At 41.4% G+C, this 27,747-nt stretch overlaps 1 protein-coding gene across 2 annotated transcripts in view; it reads right to left on the bottom strand.

The window, feature by feature from the left end:
- The window catches only part of PSME4 (proteasome activator subunit 4), a 44,015-nt gene extending 19,018 nt beyond the window's left edge, over nucleotides 1-24,997 (bottom strand). The window contains exons 1-19 of one of the 2 annotated variants that reach the window (XM_066316621.1): nucleotides 24,754-24,997; nucleotides 18,784-18,924; nucleotides 18,180-18,296; nucleotides 13,759-13,803; nucleotides 12,940-13,089; nucleotides 12,199-12,262; nucleotides 9,951-10,025; nucleotides 9,711-9,833; nucleotides 9,208-9,300; nucleotides 8,003-8,268; nucleotides 6,360-6,546; nucleotides 5,620-5,709; nucleotides 4,618-4,682; nucleotides 4,367-4,517; nucleotides 3,132-3,230; nucleotides 2,694-2,763; nucleotides 2,210-2,277; nucleotides 1,480-1,695; nucleotides 174-331 (exon numbers count right to left, since the gene is read on the bottom strand). In XM_066316621.1, coding sequence (XP_066172718.1) covers nucleotides 174-331; nucleotides 1,480-1,695; nucleotides 2,210-2,277; nucleotides 2,694-2,763; nucleotides 3,132-3,230; nucleotides 4,367-4,517; nucleotides 4,618-4,682; nucleotides 5,620-5,709; nucleotides 6,360-6,546; nucleotides 8,003-8,268; nucleotides 9,208-9,300; nucleotides 9,711-9,833; nucleotides 9,951-10,025; nucleotides 12,199-12,262; nucleotides 12,940-13,089; nucleotides 13,759-13,803; nucleotides 18,180-18,296; nucleotides 18,784-18,924; nucleotides 24,754-24,926 — 2,351 coding nt within the window. In that variant the 5' untranslated portion in view covers nucleotides 24,927-24,997. Of the gene's footprint in view, nucleotides 1-173; nucleotides 332-1,479; nucleotides 1,696-2,209; nucleotides 2,278-2,693; nucleotides 2,764-3,131; nucleotides 3,231-4,366; nucleotides 4,518-4,617; nucleotides 4,683-5,619; nucleotides 5,710-6,359; nucleotides 6,547-8,002; nucleotides 8,269-9,207; nucleotides 9,301-9,710; nucleotides 9,834-9,950; nucleotides 10,026-12,198; nucleotides 12,263-12,939; nucleotides 13,090-13,758; nucleotides 13,804-18,179; nucleotides 18,297-18,783; nucleotides 18,925-24,458; nucleotides 24,716-24,753 lie in introns of those variants that run through there. The other variant, XM_066316623.1, reaches the window with a different exon arrangement.
- Nucleotides 24,998-27,747: the final 2,750 nt, after the last annotated feature.

Raw genomic sequence — 27,747 nt, 5'->3', positions numbered from 1 at the left:
TTCCTGTGTTACTTTAAGGAAATCTTGATGCTATCTCAGCTGAAGTAGGAGCCTTGGAAATCTTAAAATAACATCAAAGTGCAACACTGTAGTATTTTCCTCTCAACTTTTGTACTGCCTGTGTGACTGGCAGTAACTCCTAGGAATGGATATATACACCTGCTCCATCCTACCTGGACATTTCCAGCTCTCCAAGTGCATAGAGCTCCAGCCTGGTGAGCTCAGGCTGCAGGAATGTATCCAGCAAATAGAAAGCAAAGCTTATTTCCTCTGATGAAGGAACGTGCCACTGGATGTCCAAGTTCCACAGGTCACCTGGTTTACCCCAGTCCTGTAGCAAATAAAGATGTTTCTTATTAATCAAGCTATTTGATCTGTGTTCTTAAAAACCCAGCATTTAATATTGTAAAAAAAAAAAAAAAGCCCCAAACACACGTGAACTAACTACTGCTATAAAGTACTTATCCTGTCAATTCCAGGAAAAACAGCACCACTATAAAAACAAATAGAAATCCCAATCCTATATATGCCTACACATACCTAGAAAATAACACATCTGAAAGCACTAAATGGAAAAGGACTTCACAGGTCTAACTGAAATATAACTTAATTATTCCTTTGACTGGATATAAAGTCAGACACATTCTTAAGTACAACTCAGATTTTCATTATCCCATAGAGAACAGCAAAATCATTGTGAATTTTTTCAGTTTCAGAGGAGGAATTTAAAATAATTGTGTGATTGCTGATTCTTTGGAGGTTTGCTGATTTGTTTGTTTTATTGGGGGGGTTTTGGTGTCTGGCATTTAGGATATTTTTATTAATTTTTAAATTATTAACTGGCCCAAATGGATGTCCCCATCAGTTACAAAACTGGGCTAGCTTTCAGTAACAAGAGATTATCTGCAATTGGGAATTATCTAAAAACATTTTTTCAGCAAAATGCAGTTGTATATTGTAACGGGTCAGCTGAAAATTGCTGCCTTTAAATTGGAATATTGATAAATTGACCTCAAAGTCTTCACAGTAGAGCAGCACATGACTTCTGACAGTTTCAGTAACTTTTAATATTGCCACTTCTGCATTCATTTTATCTCAAGATCATGACAGAATAATTATTTGTCATTCTGCTGACCTGTAAAACACCACATCTCCTTGCTGTGTATTAACTTATTGTAGTCATGCAATCATGGTAAAAGACACACGCAACAAACCACTAGTAAGTCATATAAAACTACTCAAAACTATAGAACTACTGAAACAACAGTCAGTATTCATTTTTTGCTATCAATACACTTTAAATTAAATGTCATTTGCTCTGTATTTCAAAGCCCAAAGCATCACTTTCCATTGCTGCTACCACCATCCAGAAATCTCCAAATAAAACCACAGAGTGTACGACTCTTAAAAAAAAATAACACCCAAAAAAACAATAAAAAAAGTCAAATCCTCTAATCCTAAATAAATGAAGATCCTTGCCTTGATAGGAAAGTATTCAGAAAGAGGCTTGTCAAAGCCACCTGGCACACTGCAGTACTCTGTGGGGTAGATAAGTGTAGCAGAACGAAGAAGATGGTGCAGTAGGTTACAAGACAGAATGTAACCCTGCTTACAGGCTAAGTGTAGCGTGCGTTGCAGTATCTTCCCAAACTGCTCCCTGTACAGCAGCAGCTTCTTGCCATCCACTCGAGTGATCTAGGGGCACAGAGAGACATTGCAAACATCAGTCTGGTCCTGCAGGGGTGGACAGGGTCACACTGCTCAGCCCAGCTGGGCCAGGCTCCATTCTACAGCTCACACTGAACTTGCACATGAACTGGTACTTCCACAAGCTGCTGGAAAAGTTTCAATGATGCCATCTGCTTGACCTCATCCTGGATTTTCTAGAAATACTCCTGTATTTTCTTAAATTAATTTAAAAATATTTCTATTTACCAAAAGCTTCTTGTGTTTCTCCCTGCATTGATCCCTCTTCCTCCACTCCCCTTCAGTAACTGCTTTAATTCCACTCCACATGCAACACTGTTTACTTCCTAAAAACAATAGCCATTCATGTTGCATTCAAAGTTAGGTAAAAAACCAGAAGCTCTCCAGTGCCATTCATACAACATTTACATTGCTTTAATAGAAGTGGTTTCTTTCCTTCCTTCAGAGGCATTAAGCAGGATGCAGTGACACACAAGCATTAGAAGAATGTTTTTGGGAATACCTCTGATAAAAGCTGAAGATTCCAGAGCAGCTCCTTATCTAGTTCTTCATCATGTAATACATCATCATCTAGAGGAACAAGGGATATGCACTGTTGTCACTACACTGCAGCAAACCTTTCCAAACAAACTGCATCAGAATCCAGATGCTTCCATCCCCAAATCTGACTTCCAATCCTCTAACACACACTGCACCCCATGTCCAACTGGAAGTCACTTTAGCAAGTGTACCATCCTGAAATTGAGCAATGTTTGGAGACATTTCAAACTGCCACATTTTTAAGGAATCATGGTCTTGCAACCTGACAGATTTTGGCCTTGAAATGACACAATTGTCATTCCAGGTGTTTTTAGAGAGAATAATGGATTTGTCCATTGCTGAAATGAACTTGTGGAAAACACCCAGAAGTTTTAGATATTCTTTTCATACTTAACGAATATCAACCCAAAAGCAAGCCAGTAACACTGAAAAAGTTAGAAACTTACTGCCTGTGAGGTGAGTTATGACATTGCAGCAATGTGGTACAAAAAGCTTCAAGGACTCCTCAGGGCGGCACTGCAAACAGCACCACAAAAAGTCCATTTTAGAACAAAATATCTGGGGGAACTCAGCACACACACTGATAAACATCTAAGACTAGGTTGCATCCCAGCTCCAATTCAACCTATAGTCAGTCTGACTTCATGATTCTCAGTCAATAAAACCTAAATTTAACATAAACGGGAAGATAAATACTATATGAATTATTGCTGAATATATATCCTGAAATATTGCTATATGCAACCAGCCAATTTTAGAAGACATAATATTAAGAGCCACCTGTATCGACACGAAAAAAATATAGCTACTACACAGGAAAAGGCAGCAGCATTAGCTATCTTATTTTTCAAAGAGGGAGTGAAGATAAGAGGATTTTCTCTCACCTTTACTGCAGCTCGGCACATATCGGCAACCATTCGACCTGCAACTCTTGTCTCAAATATATTTGAAACAGCAAAGTTAAAAACCTTCTCCAAGGCAACCTAAAAATGAGGACAAAAATATGGAGGTGGCTCCTTAAAAAAAAAGAACAAATTAGGTATCCCAAAATGTTTGATGTTACACAGGAGGTACTATCTCTACATAACCCTGCGTTCTTTTAAACCAGACACCCACAATTCACGTGGAAAAAAAAAACATCAGAATAGAGAGACAGAGAAAGCAGCTTCGTGGAAAGCCTGAAATCTTCTCTTTGGGAAGAGAGGAGGTGGATAACACTTGATGACTAATATAAGTTTAGGGTGATTCTGAAAAACTACAGAGAAAATGTTTTCCAGGAATAAGTCACAGGCTGATGGTAGGAAAACTCACTACATGTGTCCCAATGAAGGAAAGCCAAGACAACCCTTAGTTAACAAATAAATAGGGAATTAAGTAGCAACTATTTAAGTAGTTTTAAAGCAGGTTATTTCCACCCAACACCTTGCAAGGCAAGCTCAGCTATATAAAATGTAGATCCCATGAATACTTTCATAACGGACAAACATTAAAAATATAAACTAAATACTTAATGACAACAAAGAATTAACTTAAGACCTGCATTTACCAAAAGATTCCAAACAAAAATCATACCCAAGTGCCAATGTTCAAAATGTACAAAACGTGGCATCTCCGAGTATATATTTATTTAAACAGAAATATGGTAACTCAAACTCCAGGGAAAGAAGCTGTCCATGTAATAACCCAGATTCTCCACCCTCCCCCTCTGAGTTATTTTAATCCAGGTAATTTTTCTGATCCCATTAACTACACAGCTCCTTCAACAGCCTCTTTGGCCCAGCTGAAGAAGTGGCAGGGAGGGGGAGAGAAAAGGAAAGCAGGGGCTTGGGTGGGTCAGCATTATCAAGACATGAAAACCCACAACCTAAACTGATATGGGGATAAAACAAACTGTTGGAATGATTTCTTCTTCTTTCTGATGTGTTTATCATCAGTTTGCAGGAGTGCTCTGTAGATAAAATCATGAACCAAACTGACATGAATTCAAGCTTCCCCCTCAGCCCTTTCCTTGGTTAAATGTGGAAGTTCACATTCACAAAAGGAAGAATTTGAATGCATCGTTGTTGTCAACACAAAATTAAGTCTCCTAAAAGAGATGAAAAGCTCACGTTCTACATACCTTAAAGATATCCTTTGAACACTGGGTAAGGATTGTACTGAAAGTTGAAGAGAGACCTAATTCCACCAGACTCTCCAAATGAGTCATTTTCTCTGTTTCAGTCTCCTCTCTGGTTTGTTCTAATGTGCTGCTCTCTATAAGTCCAAAACATCTACACAAATAAACCCAGTAAGTGCAGGGTTAGTAAGTGAAACTGGAAAGTTTTATAAAGTTCTTCATGCCAAGCTTTCCTCTATCATTACATCACTCACCTATCCATGAACTGCAGCACAAAATCCTCAAATTCAGCAGATGCAGAGCACAATTCTCTCTCCACCTACAATTTTCCAACAAAGGAAACACACAAGGTTGGCTTTTATTAAGGAAACAAAGTTTATTTTCTATATTAACTACTTCCAGTGTCCAAGTAGAACATCCGCCATTGCATTTCTCCCCATACAGACTCAAGTGCTCCATGAAACAGTTATTACATGCTCCTGACACTGTCCTGTCCCAGTTTCCTGGCCTGGCTGTGCATCCAAATAACTTCTGTGGTGAAACCAGGTCTGCCTCCACGGATACAACCTTTGGCCTCACCACTGATCCTCCTTTGCTGCAGGAGGTCAGCGAGTGCCAGGGGTGCTGCCTGACCTGCTCTCCTGGCAGAGATTTACATTAAATACTCACTGAACAAACTCCTTTTTATTTTTGATACTGCAGCTCTGGAGTAATGAAATTCACCTTCTAATCTGGGCAACCTACAGCTCTCTGAGCTACAAAGTTTCCCAGGAGCAAACAGGTGTGGTGATAAGAGGGAGAAGACTCACTGTCTAATGCTGTTACTATCTCTTGACTGGAAGAGATTAACAAGTATCTGGACGGAAAGCAGTAGAATCTCAATCAGGGAAAGGAAGCAGGACTTTAAAGAGAAGCAGGGGTTTCTTTAGGAAGTAAACAGCCCTGAAAAATGAAGGAAAATAACCCCATCTAATGCACTATTTAAAATAACTACAGAGTCCAACATCCTCCTCAAGGCAGGGAAAGCTCCGAGTCAAATGACACCACACAGGCCCCTGAGCAATTTAGTTTTGACATAAAAACATTAAATTGCCTGAATTTAACATTCTCTACAACAAACTGTGACTAAGAACCATTGCAAAAGCCTTTCTGCACACTGGTATCAGCTTTACAGATAGAATCTTTGCATACACTGCTAGAAATTAAATCGAAAACCAAGCTACAGATTTGTTTTTATACCAAGCCAGCACTCTTACCTCTGAAAGATCATCTCTTTCTTGCAATACAGATGAACAATCTACTAAAGGCACCAGAGTAGAAAATGTTGCAATGAACTGGAATGTAATCTGTTGAGAGGCACAAACAGCTCTTTAATGACTGTTACTGTATCTACACATTAAAAAGCTTTTACAGTTAAGGTATAGGATCTAAAGAAAATTATACTAAAAAACCCAAATAAATCCAGAGCTCCATTCTTCCACCCTAAAACTTCAACAGCTATTTCAGGTTTCATATATAAAACTTAACAGGCAGCACTGTAAAAATAGTCCCAATTTTCTAAGTAAAATTATTTTGTGCTGAACTTTAAAGCTACAAACCCCAATACTCACACTGTTTTAAGTCAATTAATACAAATTTCTGAAAACATGGACTTTTACAACAATATAATGAAAATCTAGTGATAAAGGGCTTCCTTTCGACCTTAAAAGACTAGGAATATTTGCTAGGAACTGTGGAGAAGCTACTTAATTGTGTATTTCAGAATAGCCCAAAAAGTCACTACAATGCTTATCACAACCACTTTGCACTGTTAAATGAGCCAAAGAGGCTTGTAATATTGAATTTTTAGGAATAAAATTGTGCATTAAAAAACAGGATAATAAACTCTGGACACGGGAGTTACCTGCCTTCAGAAAAATCTAAAAATATTTCCATATAAAATATTAGTTAGTTGGCTGGTTATCTTCTAAAAGAAAGGCAGTATCTGTACACTCACCATGCACTTGCTGAAGTCATTTGGGTCCACCCCAGGCAAGGCTCTCATCAGCAGAGGTAGCATGTGTGTGGGACCCTCAGGAAACCACTTCCCCCCAGACACCAGGCTCCGAGCTACTCCAATGACACAGCTCAGGGTGGCTGTGAGCTGATGAGGCTCTGTCAGGGTCTCAAGTGCAGGATACGTTCTGTAAAATGGGAGGCAGTCAAATTGGCAACAGTCATGTTTCTAAAGCCTTCAAAGAAAATAGAAGTGGATTGCACATGGTATTTTCTGCAGTAAAGACATAAAAAATTAATGTTTTCAAAACTGTTTTGTCATAATTTTCCAGAAGATTTAATAATGTTGTGTTACAATGTTCCTTCCACTGGATCAGTGCTATCCACCACCAGTTCAGGATTAAAGACTTTCTGAGCAGCTGCAACACAGGAATGAAGAGCTGCCTGTGCTCCAGCATCCAAAGCTACCATGAGTTCCCTGTTTGGACTTGGGATCAATGCCAGCTCTGAGGTTCTTGTGGCAAACATGAAAACATGCCTTGGCCTGCTTCTAAACAGAGAGGGGACCTCCTACTTCATGTTACATTAAAGTCCAGATTTGTGATATTTAAACCTTTTTTAAAAAAACCAACCACTTTTAAAGCAAACTACATAGCAACACTTCCTGTTGTTACCAAGAGCCTCCAGTTCAGACAGGAGTCACAGTGTTACCCCTGCCCTACGTCACCCAGAGCACAGCTCACCCAAATAATCTGGAACTGCAGCCAAGCCAAACATTCCAGGGATGGTTTGAACTACAGAGCAGACGTTGGGTCTGCTCTCAGAACAGAAAGGGCAGCTCTACCCAGCATTGCTGTCCTGCTTGGAACTGCTGGGCTTGGGATGTTTTGTAGAAGAGTGGATTTATTGAGTCTTTACAAACAGCTGAGTCAGGGAGGGGTGGAACAGGGGAAGGGCTCTTCAATCAAACTCATTCCTCTGCTGTTTTGTTGAAGTACAAAAGGCTGCATAGGGAACACAGGTGGGGTCTAGGAGGAAAGCTTTCAGTGGAGCAGAAAGGAGCATGATTTTTCTTTGGGAATTTCAGGCATCAAGGCATTAGAACCAGTACAAACTATGTGTTTCACCAGGGCACATGGTCTGGCAATTACAAAGTCAGCAATGCCAGTGATTTTACCTGTAACATGCTCTGAACCAAACAGAAATATAAAATATATCTTTATTTCTACACAATCATCCCATGTAGCTGGAACCTACCAGGTGGCGTATGAATAAAGGATGCAAAGTTGCTTTTTCAGCTGATCCACCAACTATCTGATACAAAATGCTCCCAGAAATGCAAGCCACCAGAGGACTGCCTACCCTAAAGTACACAACCTGTCAACAGCTCCCTGAACTATGCCACTTGCCAGGTGTTAAAAAAAAACCAAAACCAAACAACAAATTGAATTAATTAAAAAAATCGAGTTCTCCCTTGCTCCCATTCTGACTCAGGTGATTGCTCAAGAGGGTGTATCAGCAGCTCCTCTCAATGCAGGCATTCATTCACAGCAAGCAATTAATTTATTATTTAATATGACCTGCTTTTCCTATTTATTTCTTTGGAAGGGCACACAGGCGTTGCAATGTTCCTCCAAAACTTACCTCTCAAGTACAGGTGGAATTACTAATTCAGGACGCATCAGTGCAAGGTTCTGCAGGGCTTGGGCAGCCTCCAGGCTTCCAGTTTTGCTGAACATTGCCAGGAGAACAGGCTGGATGATGCACTGCACAAAGTCTGTCACGTCCTGGTCCGTGAGTTTGTGGCTCTCAGGGACAGGAGTTAACCAGGTCACCTTCTTGTAGCGCTCGCGGTGCAGCCTCCTCACCACACCACTGGGCAACCTCTGGAGCAGCTTCATCAGTTTGCTCTGGGGACAGACCAGAAATGCTGGTCAGTGGCTTAGCAGCAGCACAACCTGAGCTGCTCAGGGCACAACAAAAAATGAGTAAGCCAAGATCTTGGAATTATACAACCACAACAAAGGAACACCCAGACGAGCTCTAAAATATGATGCTCACAATTTGTCACTAAACTTCATTTCCCAAAATATCAGTAATTGTGCTGCCAGCACTGTGCCTTATGATTTAAAGAGTCACGAAAATCACATAAAAATTATACAGTCAAGAATCAAGATAATTTACATAATCAGGACATCTCTGGGAGCATTCTCTGCACATTCACATGTAAGCAAATACCCTCTTCAAGAACAAGGTCCCTTGGCACTGCTGTGACCAGCCTTTCTGTTTTAGTCTATTTTCCACCAGCTATCACAGGGAGATTCTTACATTCCTTAGCAGAAGACTCCTCTAGTTACACCATCAGAAACCTGTATTTCGAACTAGATAATGCATTAAAAATCCTTTTTGCTCTGTTTAATAGAATCACAGAATGGTTTGGATTGGAAGGGACCTCAAAGCTCATCCAGTTCCAAGCCCCTGCCACGGGCAGGGACATCTTCCACTAGACCAAGTTGCCCCAAGGCCCATGTTAGATTTTCATAACTTGGAGGCAGTAGGCCAGTAAGAAAAGAGTGACATCACACAGGTAGTACTTATGGTGTGTGCCAGCCTCATTTCAAGTGCCAACTTCTTTTTCCTGGCTACATCCGAGTTAGAAGTCTTGTTCTGGACAAGTATTGTCTTGTATTTGGAGAATAAGAGTATGATTTGAACGACAGTGCCATCGTGGCTCTTGATTATCCAAGGCTCCAAGCACCACACATCAACAGATGATCTGGAGCACAGAGGGCTGACAGTTGAAATCTCAGCCAAAGTTCTTGTCTTGACACCCAAAGCACTCAACTTACCAGCCAGCGCCCATTGTTTGAGGGATGGTAAAAAGAGGCAATGCCATTGAACAAACCCGACAAGTGCTTCTGCACCAGCTTACTTGGTCCACCCTGAAACAAATCAACCACAGAATTTTATCACACAGACCAAGATAAAATGAACACATAACAGCAGCACGAGGCACAGGTGTGCTCTCCCCACAGCAAGACCTCAAAGCAGCAAATCACATTCCATCCTCAGCTCAGCACTAAGAGCAAATTGTCTCCATCCCATCTGCTGAGGTTCACACTAAAACAGGTGCCAGTTCCTTTCCCAAATGCCACAGGCAGCAGCTCTGACACAAACCTTTCCAGCCCCATTCCACACTGATAGTGGAATGATGGACCTGATAATATAATTAAGGCAAAAAAAGCCAAAACCCACACTTTTGCAGTGAGCTCAGCAGAACAAATATTCATCTTAAATATGTATTTAAAGCTTTGCATTCATTTTTGTTTTATTTTATGAAGTAATTACTCACCATCATGGCTGTGATCCACATGACTGCATGTCCTACATCGTAAGCATTTGTTAAGAATCTTGGAACAACCACCTGATTGCTTCCCACTGGCAGATTTAAACTCCTCAAAATCCTAGTAAAAATCTGACAGGAAGAGAAACAAACATTGACATAAATTAATTTTCTAATCTAAAGGTGGTTTAAAAAACCAAACCCACCAAGCAAGGCAAGTAAGGCATGTAGCGAAATGAGCGCTGTTACCTTCGGTACATATGGATCCCAGTCTATGTACCCAATGTTGTCAGTGGCCAAGCGAGCAAAAAGATTGACAAGATGCTGAAAATAACCAGAAAAAAGGGAATATTCATTAGAATTTACTGAGAATAAAAGATCCAAAGCCCTCCAGCTACTTCCCATACACAAGATAAAAGCTATCCGTGGCACTAAAAGCACTTGGGAAGGGAGATTTCACTCCATCAGAACCACCAAGACATGTTTCACTAAAATAGCATTTATACAGAGACATAGAAGAAAATTCCACCAACTCATCCATCTAGTTTTCCCAATATTTAGCTGTTTAGGACAATTAGTTCCTGCAGGATCCATCCTACTCAGTGTGTGCTGCTGGCTGTCACATTTGTGTGCTTTGGTTTAAATCCATCAGTGGCTTGTAAAGGTCACAGGCATCAGCTGTCAGCTGGGAGGGCAGTCTGTGACTGCCCATGAAGAATTAGACACTCCATCACCAGAAGACAGCCCCAGGAGTACAAAAGGGAAGATGGAAGATGTCCTCAGGAAAGACAGTTATTAGGACTGAACCAAAAAAGCAAAGCAGATAAGTCTCACTCTTGTAGCCTGATGATGAAAAGCACATCATCCACCAGTTCTGCTTTTGAGAGCTTCTCCAAATCAGGAAAGACCTGCCAGGCTCTCAATGCTTCTATCAGTATTTTGAAGCTATGACAAAGCCAAAAGGAAGGGCCTTAAATAATCCTGCCTAATTCCGAGACAGAGAGCCCAGAGGAACAGGTCACCTCTCAGGCCGAAGGACATGACAGCTTTGGAAAAGCCCAAGTTCAATTCAGGACAATAGACACAGCCTGAAGACAAGGGTCACATTTTCTTTGATCTGCCTTTTTCATTTGGTATGAGGAAACCCCCATTGAAAAAAATCCTTACTATGCACACAAAGGAATTGATTCTACAGCTCCCCTTCAAACAGAAAGCCTAATTCCTGCCAAAGCAAGCTGAGGAAAAGCTTGCAGCATACAGAGGCTTAAACTGGATTGCAGAGTCAGAACCCATGTGTCTAATTAACTGCATCCCAGCCTGATGGAATGAACCTGACTTTAGGAAGTGGCCATCACAGAAAAGCAAACAAGAAGTGAAAGCTTTGGGAAAAAAAGCAAGCAAACTGTCAGAATACAGTGGAAGATGGAAAAAATATCAGACAACTTGTGAAAGAACGCTGATGATTATTTGTTACACAGTTTGACAGAAACAAACTAAATTATGATATTCAAGTGCAGGCTGTCACAGTTCTGTCAGAAGGAATAGACAGAATTATGATTTTTTTGGGGGGGACGAAACCATCAGAAAAATGCAGACGCAAACACAGAATCTCAAAACCAGCTTTGGCATCACCAGTGTTTGAATCTGGACAACTGCCATGTGCTGGGCCTCCTTGGATTTTTGATGGAAGGCAGGAAGACCCATGGAATGTGTGACCACAGCAATTTGGAAATCAGCTTTCTCCTCAGACACGGAAAAGTTCTGCTTGTGTACCCAGGCAGGAGATTAGTAAAAAGAGCCAGATGGCAAATGAGCTTATATTCATACTGAGCACAGGAAAAAAACCACAGGATAGGCCAAGTTTCACTGCAGCACAACCAAGGCACAGCTCAGCTGACACCAGCAGCACCTGAGCTGCTGCTGGGGCTGCCTCCAGAGGGAGGTTTTAATTTCTCAGCTTTGGATTCCTCACATGAGACACATAGCAGGGGCACACAGGTACATGGTAGACTATGTTCCTTGGAAGATACAGCCCAAGGGAATATTTGGCCAAGAAGAGTACAGGTTCTTTATTGTATCTCAAAGTCGACAGCAGCTCACTGCAGTGAAGGCAAAACGCCACCACCTAAAATTAGGGACCACCCAAGATGTATTGAAAGACAGGACAGAAGTGGAATTTCTAGAAATCACAACTGCACCTTGCATAATTCCAAGTATTAGCAGGCAGTCTGGAAAATGCCAGCATTCCCAAGGCTGGAATGAAAAGTCGCCTGAGGTGGCCATTAGACAATGTTCACCAAACACAACTGCAGTCTCATTTATTTAGACAGTAATTGCTTGCTAACAATAATGAAATTGTCTCTGCTTTCTTGTACTAGTTAAAGCAGAAGGGAAAAAAATCCATTATATCACTGCTTGGCTTCAATTTCTTGCAAGAACATTGTAGGAATATTTAAATGAGGTTTTCTTCCAGTGTAGGTGAGAAGCAAATACTTACCCCTTCCCACTGGGGAAGATTTTGAACTGACACCCAAAGGCCTATAAATTCATCAAACCAAAGCCTGAAATAAAACAGAGGCAAAACAATTTTAACACTGAGAAAGCAGCTCCCTTACTGAACATTTATCCCTCACTCTGCCAGGTGGTTGCAGGAATTCACCTGCGCCTAAATTCATCCAGCAAGAATAGGGAGAATCACTTTATCAATTTGCCGCTCACAGCATATTCCCAAGTCTGACTTTTAGTACTTGCTTTTTTTCCTTTATTTCTCCTCTGACTCTTTTTTGATCCCCCTTTTACACAATTGTCTTCTCCAGGAGTTTCCTTATCTACCTCAGCTCTGCCATCCCAACACAGGTAAACCAGATAAAAACAAATGGCACTTCATCTCCCTCTGCCTTGCGCTGTGAAATTTATCCCTTTTGATCAGTGGTCACAAGTGTCATTAGCTCCTTTTCTGAATTCACTTGAGACCAAGGATGCAAACCCTCCACACCAGTCAGGCACTTAAATGCACCTTTACAAACCCCATTTAATTCAATTTAGTTTGATTTGCTGTGTGCTTTACTCAGTAGGGAAGAGGGACTAAGATTCCTTCAGGTTACAAAGAAGCAGGTTGACAGTTTTTCCGTCTTGAACTCCTGCCAAAAATGCTGCTGAAAGCCACCAGTGACTTCAAATCATCCTGTAAAAGATGATTCCTTGCATTTGGAACAGAGCATTCTTCAGTGACACCTACTTGAAACCCCTGTGGTGAAGTTCAGGGGGAAGGGTGGTGGGCAGGAAGAGCTCAAAGTAGGTAATGGCCTTCTGCATGGTCACGTCAAAGGGACACATCAAAGGCCTCCACTCGTCCAGCATTTCTGCAGTGGCATCTTCTGGGAAATACCTGACAATGAGGAAACCATTGAATGGACACAGATTTGGCTTTAAAGTTTGGCTCTCCTTAAGCATATTGAAAACCAGCTATTAATTTGTCATAAATGTTCGTCTTAGAATAAAACTGTGTGCCCAGGGGCCGTAGGCAGGCAGCCCTCACCTCCAAAAACCTTCACAAAACAGAGGTAAATCAAGGACATTGTGGTGCATCATTTTAAGAGCACAAATTAAAAAGATTCTTGTCTTGTTGAACCAGAATAGAATCTATACAATGCAAAAGCCATTTCACTGTGAAGGCTGGTCCAAATCAAACAACTACTACTCACTTTTGATGCAATATTACACACACAAAAAAAAAAATCACTTCAGGCACAAGGATCATTTATAGAAACATTACAGGAACGCTGGTGATTTAATTTCTTTTAAAACACACTAAGCATGCATGCAATGCAGCATTTAAAATGCATATTAGATACATTTCTTATACAACAGAATTATTGCAGCCAAGGCTGTTAAAAAGGAAAAAGAAACCCCACAAAAGCCTCCACCCTCCACCTTAAACTTTTAAACAGTAGCCAAGCAATGATGGGTAAAGTGGGGTCTTTTAAACACTTTTTCCCTCCTTCCTAAATTAATATTAAAGATACAAAAAAAAAAAAATCATGAAACAAACACTTACGGTCTGCAGCTCTTCACAAGTGTTTTCAGAACACTTTCTACAGAACTGAAATGAGAAAAGGAAATGTTAGGAATAATATATTACTAAATTTCAGAGACAGCATAAAATAAACAACCATTTGCTGACCTTTCCATCCAGAGCTTAAGACAATGTTGATGCAATTAGATGACTTCTTTGAACATGCATTAGCTAACTGCCTTCTCCACAGACCTAACTGTAACCATTAAAATTGCTCTGCTCAACTCTTGGTCCTATTTTTTATATACTACTCCCATATTTCCTGCATTTAAGTGAAGAATTACTATCATTTCGTGGAAGTGACATCCTGCATTTTGTCCACGAACAACCAGCAAAGTGACTTCTGGGGGAGATGAAAACATAGGAAAATGACTTTGTGCAATTCATGAATATTTGTAAGATAAATAAAGGCAACTTGTTGTTTTTAGGCTTCAAACACCATATTTGTCCTTTTCAATGTGGTTTTGGGCTTTGTCCAGTGGTTCTAAGAAGAAATGAATTATCTGTAAATCAAGGGTTGTTTCATTGGAGTCCCTCCCAAGTAACAGCTGATTTTAAAAGTGCTTTCATCCACAGCAAGAACACTTATTTGGGAATCATTTCAACACCTATTGTCACAGGATGCCATCAAACCTTTGAAAAGACTAAATCTCAGAATAAACTCAAAGAATAAAAAGGAGGGGGAGCAGAGAGTGATCAACCAATGCAAGCACAAAGGTAGTAAATTGTCACGTTCTTCAAACCTTCCATGTATTACACAACCACCTCAAGACTTGCACTTTTACCCAAAAAACTTGCACTTTTACCCAAAAATCCTCCCTGAATGAAAAAAAAAAAAAAAAAGTTCTGGCAGAAAAAATTCTTACATATTTTAGATATGCTTTCTCTAGAAGTTGAAATATTGCACCCTTTCATTCATCATCCCAAACAAATGTTAAACAACGCTTTTCTGCTCTGAAAAAAATGATACAAATGTATCGTCTTTAGAATTTTACCAAGATCAATTAATTTTGAGACACACAAATACTGAACATGTACTATTGTCTCTCCAGTTCTACATGAAGTAAACTGATGCCAGGAGTTTACAGCCAGGAGAAATAAAGAAATTGATAAATCACCAATTCCCTTCAACACTCAATACAAGCCAGCAAAAGCCCACTCAGCCCTCAGAGCACAGCTTCAGTGCCCTAGAAGATGCAAAATTATGTATATGTTATGCAACAGTGACAAAGGCAACTCAGCATCTCTCCCAGAAAGAAAATTTCAAGCTAACTGACTCTAAAATGTGGAACGGCCAACCAGTTATTAAACAAAAATAAAACCAAACTCTGCAAGAAGCTCAGGAAGATCCTGGGTTCAAGTGAATATTGTCCTTGAAGGAGTTGGAAAAAAGATAACAGTTGTTTCAAGAGCAGATAAATAAAGCATGAACCAGCACATTCCTTCAGAGCATTAAAAATTCACATGATAAATGTTTGGGTGACAAAAACAAACAAGCTCTCCCCAGACTATCACTGCACTCAAGCCAGCTCTCACTAAGGAAAACCTGAAGGACAGGAATTTTAACAAACACTGAGGCCAGAGATCAACAAATTTTTTAAATTAGCGAGTTTTTAGTCAGATCTCAGCATTTATCACTGTGAGAGAGCAAAGGAGGAAGACTGGGATGTTCTCTCCTCTCTTTTGGTTAGAAATTTAGGAAGCCAGAAAACAAAAAGCAACAGCAAGACAATTTTGTATCCATTCAAGAGAGTGTTCAAGTACAGCTCAGCTACAGGAGACATCCTAGAATATTCCCATTAAGGGGACTGTTAAGAAAGGACAGGACAATGCAGCTGGGGAGATACATTAAAGAACACCCAACACCACTTTTAACACCTATCACTGTTATCTTTTTCAGCACTACTTCCTTCTTTAGGAAAGGGTATGATGATACTGACTGGCAAATTGGTTTTTTTCCCCTGCATTTACACAGAGAAACATGTTTCAGTTAAAATCATTAACATATAAAATGAGAGACCTGACTATTATATTATCAAAAAGTAGTAAGATAAATTTCAGTTTTTCAGAAGGCCCAAAGGTAAAGTCTAATCCTGAAGTGGACACTCCACCACTTAAATTAAATTAAGACAATAGAAAGAGCAACCAGCTACAGTTTGACTAATTATTTTAGTGATCTCCTAGCTAGAGTGATCTCCATCTCTCACTGGATTAGTACAACTAGTCCCTTGTTTCTTAAAAAAATCCAAACAAAGCAAACCCCATTGCAATCCCACCACCATTTCCACTAGTCTTCTGCATTTATCATACACCAGAACTCCTGAGACTGTTTGCCTACAAAAATTCATAGTGAACTCTTGACACAGAAACTCTTCACAGCCTCAAGGTTGTTGCTGGGCGGATTTTCCAGAAGCCATTACCTCACTGCTAAAGCACTTTCCACAATTTCATCAGATTTAAGAGGAAGGTACCTTTACTCCGTAATGTGCTCCTGCACCAGTGGTGATTCTATCCACAATCACACACAATAATTACTCCAATGGAAAATTTAGCTCTCATTTAAACCCCTGAAATATATTTGCTGGTTAAATTAGCGAGAACAGAGCCCTGAAGAGCCACTCCACACACTCTGCCTGGGTCCCCAGTTAGCAAGGTTTACATCCAGTGCAACATTCTCATAACGAGTGGTGTCAGGTTAACATTGGCCTTCCAAAAATGCAATTATTTATGCACAGAATTCCACCTGTGTGACAGTGTTACAGTCCAACAGAACATGCAGAAGGGGCATTGGCCAGAGCTCAAAAAAAAAAAAAAATTCTTCTTACCACCTATGTAATACATTAAGCACAAATGTTTTAGGTGAAGACCAGCCTGGTCGATATGAACTGAATGCAAACAAAAATAAAATTCAATTAAAACAGGAGATAAATTAAACAGCTACAAATCAGCTTTTTAAACCTTGACTTCCACCAAAAAGATACCCCTCAAAAAAGGATGAGCACTGTATGAGAAGGAATTGCACTGCATGGAGTTTCTGACATGGAGTAAAGTTAATAAAAGCTGAATGCTTCAGTCAGATCATCACAACAGAAATCTTCCTTTCTGCTTAATGTCCTTTGTTCTCCTGGAAAAGTTCCCTCTTCCCTACACAGTGAGCAGTTACTCAACACCATTGCCCCACAGCATGGTGTGCAGGTACAAAAATAAAAATAAAAAACCAAAACAAAACAAAAAAACAAACCAAGGAAGGCTCTGCTCTTTCACATTTTACCTACACTTACCAAAATAATTCCATTTAGCAAACTGATTTTTTTTCAGGCACACAGCCACAAGAGAAATTCAGCCTGAAATGATGCATATATTTCCTGTTCATGTTACTTATCAGCAATAGGATCTTCTCCTTAGGAATCAGTGGCAGTGCTTCAGTATCATTCAGAAAATTATTCTTTTAAGAGGAAATGAAGCACTTTCACCTGCACTTCTCCACATAAAGTTTTAATTCAACCAAAGATAATACATTATCCATGTGCTATCTTTTATAATTTGTAATTTATAGAGCAGGACCTTCTCTGACTGGGAGAATTATGAAAATTTTAATTCTGAAAATCTACAAATGGAGAGGGATTGACACTGCAGAGAGAGCAAAGAAAACAAGTTTTCATTTTTAAAATCAGTAGAACATGCCTGTAATTCTTAACTGGAAAAAAAAATTATTTCTTTCTATCCTGGCATCACTTTGAGTAAATATGTGTTTTCCCTATAGAAAATATTTCATTTTTCTTGAAGTGCAGACTGATTTATACCTGGATTCCAGATCGTGGGAATGATTACAGGACAAATATTGAAGGACAGTAGCATCTGTATCTTTTTCCCTACAACTTTACTGTGTTGCAGAAGAGAACAGCATACATTTAACTTAGTACCTGTGCTGGTTTTGACTAGGGTAAGTTAATTTTCTTCACATTACTACCCACCTTTAGCTCAACCCACAAGTTTTCCCACTTTTACCCTTCCAGTTCTCTCCCCAGTCACACCAGGAAAGGCAGCATGCGAGGCCCAGTTGCCAGCTGGGGTTAAACCACTATAATGCTGTTAAATATTTCATATTAAATTTATTAAACTGTGGATTATCACCCCTAAATAAGTTGAGCAAGACCTCTGTCTCAGCGCATTTAAAAATCAATCACATTCATAAAGAAAGAAACAGTATGACAAACACAAGCCACACGCAGAATGAGATACATGATTCAGTGTAGCCCTGCATGCAATTATTGAAAGGTGGCTCCTGAAAATAGAAACAAGAATAATTCCTACTTATCAACTTCCAGATATTAACAGCACGTTACAAAGTACTTTAAAGCAGGTACTAATGGCGGATCAAACGTTTTAAAATGTGAACTTACTTGGGAAACCAATTTAATCCCAGATGTTCTGTTTTGGAGTATAATATCCTTTCCAACATTTCATAGAGTGGTCGCCATGGCAACTCTAAATCATCCCTGGAAAGCAGTTCCTTTTTCCTAATAGGAAACAAAACACCAAGCACTTCAGGATTCAACACTGACATGGACACACTGCACATGGGAATACCCCTATCCCTGCTCCCAGTTTGGCACAAACTGCAGGAAGGCTAGGCAGGACCAGGCTCACCTCCAGCAGCCTTCAGCACAAGTGACTCTGTCAAGATTTTTACTAACTAAGTGAAATAAACATTATTGAGTCATAAGCCAGTTTTCACCTTCTACTTAGATGAGATTCAGCCTTAATTCTTGGCTCTCTGAGCTGCTTGGTTTTCTTGATAGGGGAAAACTGGCATTCTTCCACTTTCATCCCACTCCTAAAGCTTTGAATGGCATTTGCACAAGAGAACCCTTTAATCACCAGCACTGTAAAGGGCAGATAAGTGAAGTAACCTATAAGAACTCTGCACATGAAAGGTACAATATTGAGCAAGAGATCAACTGTTCTCAGACGAAGTTTCCACAGTCAGCAGAAATCTCTACTCACTTTAACAGGTTGATCAGAAGGCGTGCAAATCCCTGCATCATGCTGATCTCCAGCTTTGGAATTGTCACCAACTCATACAACAGTTTGATAAAGAGCACGTGATCCTCCCTGCTGAATTTTCTCCCATATAGTCGGATGTATCTGCAAACCAAACACAAGGGGAGTCAGCAAGATTTTAAAACATCCCATTTTATCTAAGACCTGAGCTAGAATCTCTCTGATTTGCTGTTTAGTGAAAAAAAAAAACAAAAACAAAACTGGTTCTCAAGTCCAGCAAGTAAGAACCTGAAGACACACACCAAAGGAAGACCTACAACTGCAATTACAGGAAGAGAATCATCAAATAAAATTTACAGCCCTCTAAGATTCTACAAACACTGTAACCTCATGGAGAGGACACAATCCAGAAGCTAAAAAAAAAAAAAAAAAAAAAACCAAAAAGTATCAAGCCAAGCCCAAATCCAATAGCTTCCTGTAAGAATGAACAATTGATTTAAACACTGAGCTTTGCCTAGTAGTGTGTCCCACTACCTTCAGCAAGGGTAGATCCCTCAGACTCACTCCAGAAGAGCCTTTGCTGGTTTTAAGTTGAGATTGAAAAAAAGAAACATGTTTCAAGTCTTGAAAGATATTCTGCACCAGCAAAACCTCTACAGGGTGCTAGCAGAGCATTTTAGCTGGGGCACCACTGTAAATTACTGTTCACTGGGAGGCAACTTCCCTTTTTATTACTCCTCTGACTATTCTTAAGAGATTCATAAGAAAGCTGCTTTCCACTTCCCTTTTCCTGTCAAGTTCAAGGTGGGATGTTTACATTTGATGGGCAGTGTTTTCACAAGTGTTCATTTCAACAAGTTGTACGTACTTACAAACGAAATACAGGATAACCCACTTTTCCACCACAGGATCCTAAATAATCCGGATTGGCCAGAGACACTACCTGCCTACAGAATTACACCACCAAGAGCTGAACACCTACACTTTTCATAGGCCTAAAAAAGGCATGCAAAAAGAATCTTCAGGGAAAGAAAAAATGGGTAAAACATGTGTGATAAAAAAACAAAACAACAACAAAAAAAAAACCACCAAAAAGAAACTGAAGAAGCCTAGAAAATAACTTTCAACTGCAAAGAAACACAGAGATCCAATTTATCTCCTAGCATTGCTATATATAACTGAAAATAAAATGTTTGGCTGCTTCTCCTTCATGACATTTGCTAACAACAGCTCTGCTACAAAAAATGCTAGTTAATTAAGAAAGGAGTAAAGTACACAGAAATGTGCTGAACACAAAGATGTCACTATGCCCAAGCAGCAGGACTTGATGCCAAATTGCTCCCATATTTTACAGCTTCTTTATGGAGGAGGGAGGCAGATCTGAAAGGGGTCAATTATTTGTATTAATCCAGCTGAGCATTAAGGCAGTGGCAGAAAATAAATACTTCTAGAAAGGAGTGCTCAGCCTTTTCCTCAAGATTAAAAAAAGAAAAATCTGTCAGAGGGGAACCGCAATATTTTCAGAATGTCCCTTTCAGAAAGGATGAAATATCACCATTACTAAATAAAAGAACATAGGCAGAACTTCATGAACTCTGAAGGGTGTTCAGGGCCTAATCAGACAGATAATGCTCATCATAGAAATGGTGTCACTTCAGGATGATTGGGTTATTGGGGGAAAACATAATTGTAGAACTAAATTATTGCAAAATAAAAGAAACACTTCTGAAAGCAGATAATATGAGATGGCACCTGAAATCTTAAATCCACTGCCTTTTTGATTCCTCTGAGGTTGTATTAGTTCTTATCCTGCAAAAAGGATAAAATTACTGTCCTTCATTATTCAGCTACATGGGAAACAAACCCCCAAAACCAACAAATAAAACACACCCACATAACATAGAAAACATGATTAAGAAGTGAAAACTCTGTATCCAACTCCAGCCTTTCTGTACAGAGTACAAGGTCTCTGGAGATAACAACAACAACCCCAAAAAACCCCCCAAAAAACCACAAAACAAAAAACAAAACCCAAACCAACCAACAACAAAAAACCAACCAAACAAAACCCCCACACACCCAAAAAACCCTCCATAAAGCCAATTCCCCAATCTCGGAGTGCTGGGTATCCAATCTCTCCCTCCACAAGTACAATAGGCCTATTTTTAGGAGGTGTACTATCATATCATATCATGTGGCCATCCTAAACTGCCCTAGAAAGTTGGCTGCTCTGCTACAGTTAAAAATTAGCTCTCCTCCAGAAGCTGAACAGCACACTCCCCTACATTTCCAGCTCTCCAACTGCATCTCCTAACACACAGGACAGGATCATGACTGGTTTAAAGCTCAGTTTCTGATAAATGATGTGAAAAGCAATGAATCATGCTCAGCAGGACTGCTTCAATCACATGTACGTGTACACAGCACACACATCCCTCGTGCAGCCAAAGAAAGCTTCTGTTTCCCTGATAAAGACGAGAGAAAGATGTCAAACAAGACTTTTAGGGAATAGTGATTAAAATAATTGGCAAAGTCCCACAGAAACATTTCCATCCTCACTGTAACTTTCTATCCTGTCATTCTCCTTCCAAACAGCTGACCTGCGTTTTTCCACACCTTACAGCAAGACAGTTGAATGTTCACTTTATAAGTCCACACATGACAAGAACATAAAATAACATTGTCAGGGACAGCAATTGAGTCCTTCACCTTCCCACACCCCTGACTGCTGGAGCAGAAAGCACAGAAAGGCATTTGTGTGTTTGCGTAGCTGCAGAGTCAACTCCGTTTACAATAACCATGAAATGTCTGTATTACATCAACGTGTTCATTTACTGACTATGTTTAGGGGTTTTTTTAATTTTTAGAACAATCTATAAATCATGAAAGAGGGAGAAGTTGAGACAATGCATACTGCTGACCTGAAGACCATAAAAAATTATGGAGCAAGACCAGTTAAGCAAATTATTTTGATGTAACCTGCTTTTCCCACACACGCTGTGGCAAGCCAGGATTCACTCTTCTGCTTTCACAACTGGTTAGTATTTTACAAGCTTTTACCAGACAAAGCTGGAGGAATCTTGGAGCAATTATTGCAGATTTCACTGACAGTCTTTGGGACAAGTTTTACTTGATTCAGAAGCCTCACCAAATCATAAGTTCTCTCCTCACAGCAGAGGAAGTTCTCTCACCACAGTCTACACACACATCCCAAAAGAACCAGGTGTTACCACAGAAAATGACCCATAAAAGAATTATTCAAGTCAGCTTACAGACATTATGTCTGTTAAACTCCTATTTTGTCTCTTTTCTCTCCCCCCTCCCTATTCAGTTTGTGACATCAGGCAGCTGAAACAGCTGGTCTGAAGATAAGTATGTGCAAGTCATGGTTCTAGCTGTGGGGGGTATGAAAATACACAATTCAGCTGTCACCATGAAAGAGTACTCAAATTTTTAATTAAAAAAAAAAAAAAATCTGAGTTTCACTTTCATTCTCTCCTGTGGCACAGAGCTGTAAAAAGCTAAGGAGGTGTAACTCTGCAGGTGTATCATCTGCATGCCAGTGTTTGCTTTGCTCATTCATATGTACACATACCCCGATTTGTATTAACATTTGTATCTGTAAAATAAATAAAGACATAAATTATTTCACAGAATACTGCAAGAATTCCAGCCTTTGCAATTCAGACATTGGCAACAAACCTAACCAGCCATCATGCCATTATGAAGATTCTGAGCATTTTCTTTTTATTAATTATACCTTTTTTCAGGAGGGAAAAAGGGAGCAAATCAATTCGGAGACGAATCCTGACTATCAAGAGACAATATAAGTTGGATTTTATTGTCATGAACACCACAGGGCTGGAAGTGTTTAATCTAAATCTGAACCTTTGCTACTGTATTTCACAGAATGACAGAATGGTTTGGGGGGGAAGGGACCTTAAAGCCCATCCAGTGCCACCCCTGCCCTGGGTAAGGACAACTTCCACTATCCCACGGTGCTCCAAGCTCCATCCAACCTAGCTTCGGACACTTCCAATGATCCAGGGGCAGCTACAGCTTCTCTGCGCAGCCTGTGCCAGGGCCTCCCCACCCTCACAGGGGAGAATTCCTTCCCAATATCCCATCTAACCCTGCCCTCTGGCCATTTGAAGCCATTCCTCCTCGTCCCGGCACTCCAGGCCCTTACAAATAGTCCCTCTTCATCTTTTTGTCTGCTCCCTTCAGGTACTGGAAGGCCACAATTAAATTGCCCTGGGCCTTCCCTTTCCCAGGCTGAATAACTCCGATTGTCTCAGCCTTTTATCCCTAGAAGCACTCTGTCGTGTCAAACCGAGCAGCAGCACATCTCTAACATTAATTACACCGGCTTATTTTTTACACCAAGCCCACTGTTTCCTTCCCTGCCCACACCAAACACACTCAGAGCCTCCCTCTATCTGAAGTGCCACAAAGAAAATCTTGGTACTAACAGGCATCAGACAAGCTGCAAACACTCACAATGAATTCAAACTTCAAAGTGTAGGTGGAAAACCACAAATTGGAGCCTGCTGACCTTTCTGTGATTCATAAAGCAGCACAGCAGCGGTTCCCAACAGGCCAAATTCACTGCCCTGGAGCCTAAAGTGGTAACAGCAATTGCCATTTACAGAGTGAGTAACAGGGTGATTCTAAAGCACACTTTGAATGAATTGCTGCGCCTATTCAGCCTGTTTAGCTAAAGCTCATCCTTCTCACAGCAGGACTCCTAAGTTTATTTCAACCCGAGGGGAAAAGGAAGTTCCACCACAGGTATAGGCAACAGGTACCACTGACCCCAGTGTGAGTTAGCAGATGGCTGGGGCGGTGAGAAGGGAAGCAGTGTTGAGCGGGTTCCAAGCAGGTTCAAACTGTCACATAACACAAACACGTGAGTCATTTTGCAACCACCACCGTAATTCTATCTAAGAACAGATAGAATTATTGCCTCTTGGGAAACAGAAGGACACTTACATTCCAGTACAGTCGTATCTAACAGGCTTCCACTGACACGTGTATATTAAATTCTCAATTGATATTGTAAAAACAAAAAAAAACTTATGTAAGGAGAGAAGTTGTAAGTGAGTTCTCCAAACGGTTCAAAACACACGTACCTTGTTTCTGGCACAGAAGAAATGCTGTCTGTGAAGGCACACACAGCATTCAGCAATAAACATGATAAACATCCACAGAATTTACTGATAAAAGCTACAGGACTCACTGTCATATGATGCCATATCCAGTGCCAGAGTGCCCCGAATGAAACAGGGTCAAGTGTACTTTGTAAAATTCAAGAGAAGAAACCTATGGAGTACTCGGTGCTATCTATGAAATCGCCGCGAGTTTATCTGTATAAAAACCACCTTGCCAGCACACACAGCACGGCCAAAACACCAGCACAAACTACCCACGCCAGAGTACAGCCAAGATATCAAGGGCACTGGTGGTGTTTACACAGCATTAAGCCAGAATTTAATCCTGCCAACACTGACCCAACAAATTGCCTGTCTTGAGAAAGACTCCGTTTCCCTATAGCAGAAGTTACACGGAGATTGTATCAACCACAACTTGCTTAAGAAGGGGAGAGGTGAAAAACAGGTGGCCGAAGAGGCATTTAAAAATACACACGTATTAAATATAAAAGCACGAGTTAAACGCACAAGCGCTTAAGTGGTAGAATTCCTAAGTTTGAGAGGCGGCAGGCGAGCTCTGGCGGCCGGAGGCAGCTTTGTCCTCGTTTCCGATGTGGAAGCGCCGGCCTTGTGTAAGGCAAGGACGGGACAGCGGCCGGGAGCTCCGGCCCGGCCGGGCGCCAGCGGGTCCGTTATGCGGGAGGCGCTCCCGGCGAGGGGGCTCGGCACGGCTCGGCTCGGCACGGCTCGGCTCGGCGAGGGAAGGGACTGACGCGCCGCTCGCAGCCCGAGGCCCCGTTCCCCGTCCCGCCCCGGCACTCACGTCGAGAGCTTCCTGGTCCAGAAGAGCCCGCCGGGCCAGAGCTCCTGCAGCTGCACGGCGCGGGCCAGGTTGCCCTTGATGTGCTCCAAGAAGCGGGCGGCCTCTTCCTCCAGGCGCTCGCCATAGGGCAGCAGCTTGTTGTAGACGATCTCCTTCTGCGGCAGCCGGGCCATGTCGGCGCTGCCCGGGGAGGGCCGGTGACCGCGGCCGCCGCGCCCCGCCCGCCCCGCTGGGCTCCGCGCCGCTCACTTCCGGCGGAAGGCGGGCCCGGGGCGGCTCCGGGCGCTCGGCGGGCACGGCGCCGGGCGGGGGCCGCGGGGCCGGGGTCTGCCGCCGCGCTGTCCCTGCGGTCCTCTGGGACACCGCCGCAGGGAGGGGGCGGAAGGGCCGCCGTGCCCGCCTCAGTTCAGGCTTCGCCCTCTGCAGCCTCGCGGTTTTTGAAAAGGTCCTTCTCCCAAAGCTGCCGCCACCTGGACGCCTAATTCGGAGTGAAAAGACTCGCCCCTCGGCTGCTCTCGTCGGGAGGGAATCAAGCATTGGTTCTCGCTCAAAAACACTCTCGGTGTGAGGTGGAGATGGGACGGGTGCTGGAGATGACGGGGCAATCTGGAGAGGGGCAAGGGCAGACCGGACCCTCAGTGCCGTGGTCTCCTGACAGGGAGGTGTCGGGCCATAGACTGGACTCGATGATCGTCTCCGAGGTCTTTGCCCACCTAATTGATTCGGCGGTGCTGTAATTAGCCCCGGAGTTTGATAGCAGATTGCGCGGCTGCCTAAGAGGCTTATTTGCAATAATAACGCTAGTCAGGAGCGCACAGCTCGCCCGCGGGCCGTGGATGTGGGATAAACTGCTGAGGGCTATGTAATAACAGCACTGATAGCTGTTATCTCCAGCTGTCCTAATGTAATTGAATTTACCCTCAAGAGTTACATCGTGGCCGTACAACAGCTGCAAACTGATTAGATTTAGAGCTACTGACAACGGCAAATCCTGTTTTCGGATCTTTATGCTTAAACTAGCTCTGCTTAAAATTTAAAAAAAAAAAAAAGGCTAACTAAATTTTGGAACACGACAGGGAGAGGAGAAATACCACAGAAAACCTAAGTCTGACAGGCAAAGGCATCATGGCATCTTCCTGAGGAGTGCACTTACATCGTCTGCTTTCTTCATCCTCCTAGAACTGTATTCTTAGTAAAGGAAGCACGACGATTTTGTTTAGTGTCCCATCCTTCTGAAATACCCATCCATTCCTAGAAGATTTTCTATCACATGATCTCGTGGATCACACATATCAACTTTTACATGATTACAAAATAGTTGGACTTCACTAAAATTGTTGCCATCTTTCACAGGGACTTTACAGTTGTGTTGCCTCATATCTGCATGAGGCAAAACAATTCATAGATGAATCTCTGACCTTTCTGGCTTGAATTAAAAGTGAAGCTTGTTCATGGTCAACTTTCTGTGGGGATGCAATACATCTTGGTAGAACATTTTTCTGGTGAAAGCAGAAATAAACAATATGAAATGAATAGTTTTATCACCAATTCAGTCAAGGCTAAATTGGCCCAAAAGCTGTAATAAAAAAACAGTATCTATGGTTAGGGAAAAGGGTAAGTGAAAATACGTGTGCATTGATACTGAAAAGTCTAAATTTATTTATTTTCTGTCACTTAGAGGCAATTCTTGATAATCACATTGGTGATTTGTTCAGACATTTCTAATGTGGGAAAGCATTTGTCCAATTTGAAGCATGCAGAGTTTGTTTGGACTGGAAGGGGAAAAAAATCAAAATTCTAGCCAAATTTTCTGAAATTGAAGGTGGCAGATAGATCAGGAGCTTCACAGCGGTGTTCTGTTGATTTGTACCCATATTATAAAAAAATACTCCTGCTCTTTCTAACCCAAGTTAAAACTAAGCCTTGATTTTTCAAGAGTTTTGGAGTATTTGGCATGTGAATGAACACCTCTGACTTTAGGGAGCCTGTTCTGTCTGAGCCACAAGCTTCCTTCTCAGCCTTGGCCTCAGACACATGAATGCCTTCCACCAGGATTAAACATTCACCCTTTGGGAAAAAAAAAACATGCCAAGTTATGCCATCAGCACCTCTGACAGTAATCCTTACCAACTCATCTGATCTATTCCTATTTTCAGAGTGAAACAAGGGGAGAGGAGATTCCTACTCTATTCATAATTACAGTAGTAAGTGTACCTGTAGTACTTGCATTTTGAATATATTTTCTGCATGTTGATTCATTTACTAATTACATTTAGTAATTATTTAAAAAACCCTAATCCTTTCCCCTCCCTGCTATGCCACCATTCTGCTCTTTAAAAAGAGGGGAGAAAAAAAAAAAGATACATTTTGCCAAGTGAGTCAAAAATAAATGTGTTGTTCAAGTTTGCAATATGTTTTGGCTGCAGGAGTGTGCGAGAGCACATTTGGTTCCTGAGTCAGATGATGAAGGACGGGGCTTTCACAACACAGGACCCATCTGTGCCACTTCACATCAACAGCTTCTTCCTCTCTTATTAAGTAGGAGGAATATAAATTGCCAGCAACCCAAATGCGGCAGCCACCTGTTGGTTTTGGCATTGCCTCCTGAGAACTGATGAATCCAAGTGGTGTAGTTGTGAGAAAAACACAATCTTCCCATTCATGAGAAACTTTGAGTGCTGACAGTGGCATGGGTCATGCTGGGGGTTGTTCACATGTTGCCTTCATTGGATGATGCCCGAGGGCAGCCAGCTACCAGCACTAGCACAGGGATTTGGGAATCTTGTCACTCAACCTTGCTTCCTGCTGCCTTAGATCTCCAGTGACTACTTAGCACAGATGTTTCCCTTAGTGACCCATCTGTCCTTTTCCACCCCAGTTAAAAGTTGGATAATTTTTGAGTGAGAGATTTCTATTTATTTTTCAGTACCTGAGGCCCTTCCAGTACCTGAAGGGAGCCTACAAGGAAAATGGAGGACCTGGAGTGACAGAAAA

The sequence above is a fragment of the Sylvia atricapilla genome, chromosome 3, assembly GCF_009819655.1.
Source record: "Sylvia atricapilla isolate bSylAtr1 chromosome 3, bSylAtr1.pri, whole genome shotgun sequence".
Lineage (NCBI taxonomy): Eukaryota > Metazoa > Chordata > Aves > Passeriformes > Sylviidae > Sylvia > Sylvia atricapilla.
The sequence above is the reverse complement of the archived record's forward strand: the minus strand, read 5'-3'. Positions and strand labels throughout refer to the sequence as shown.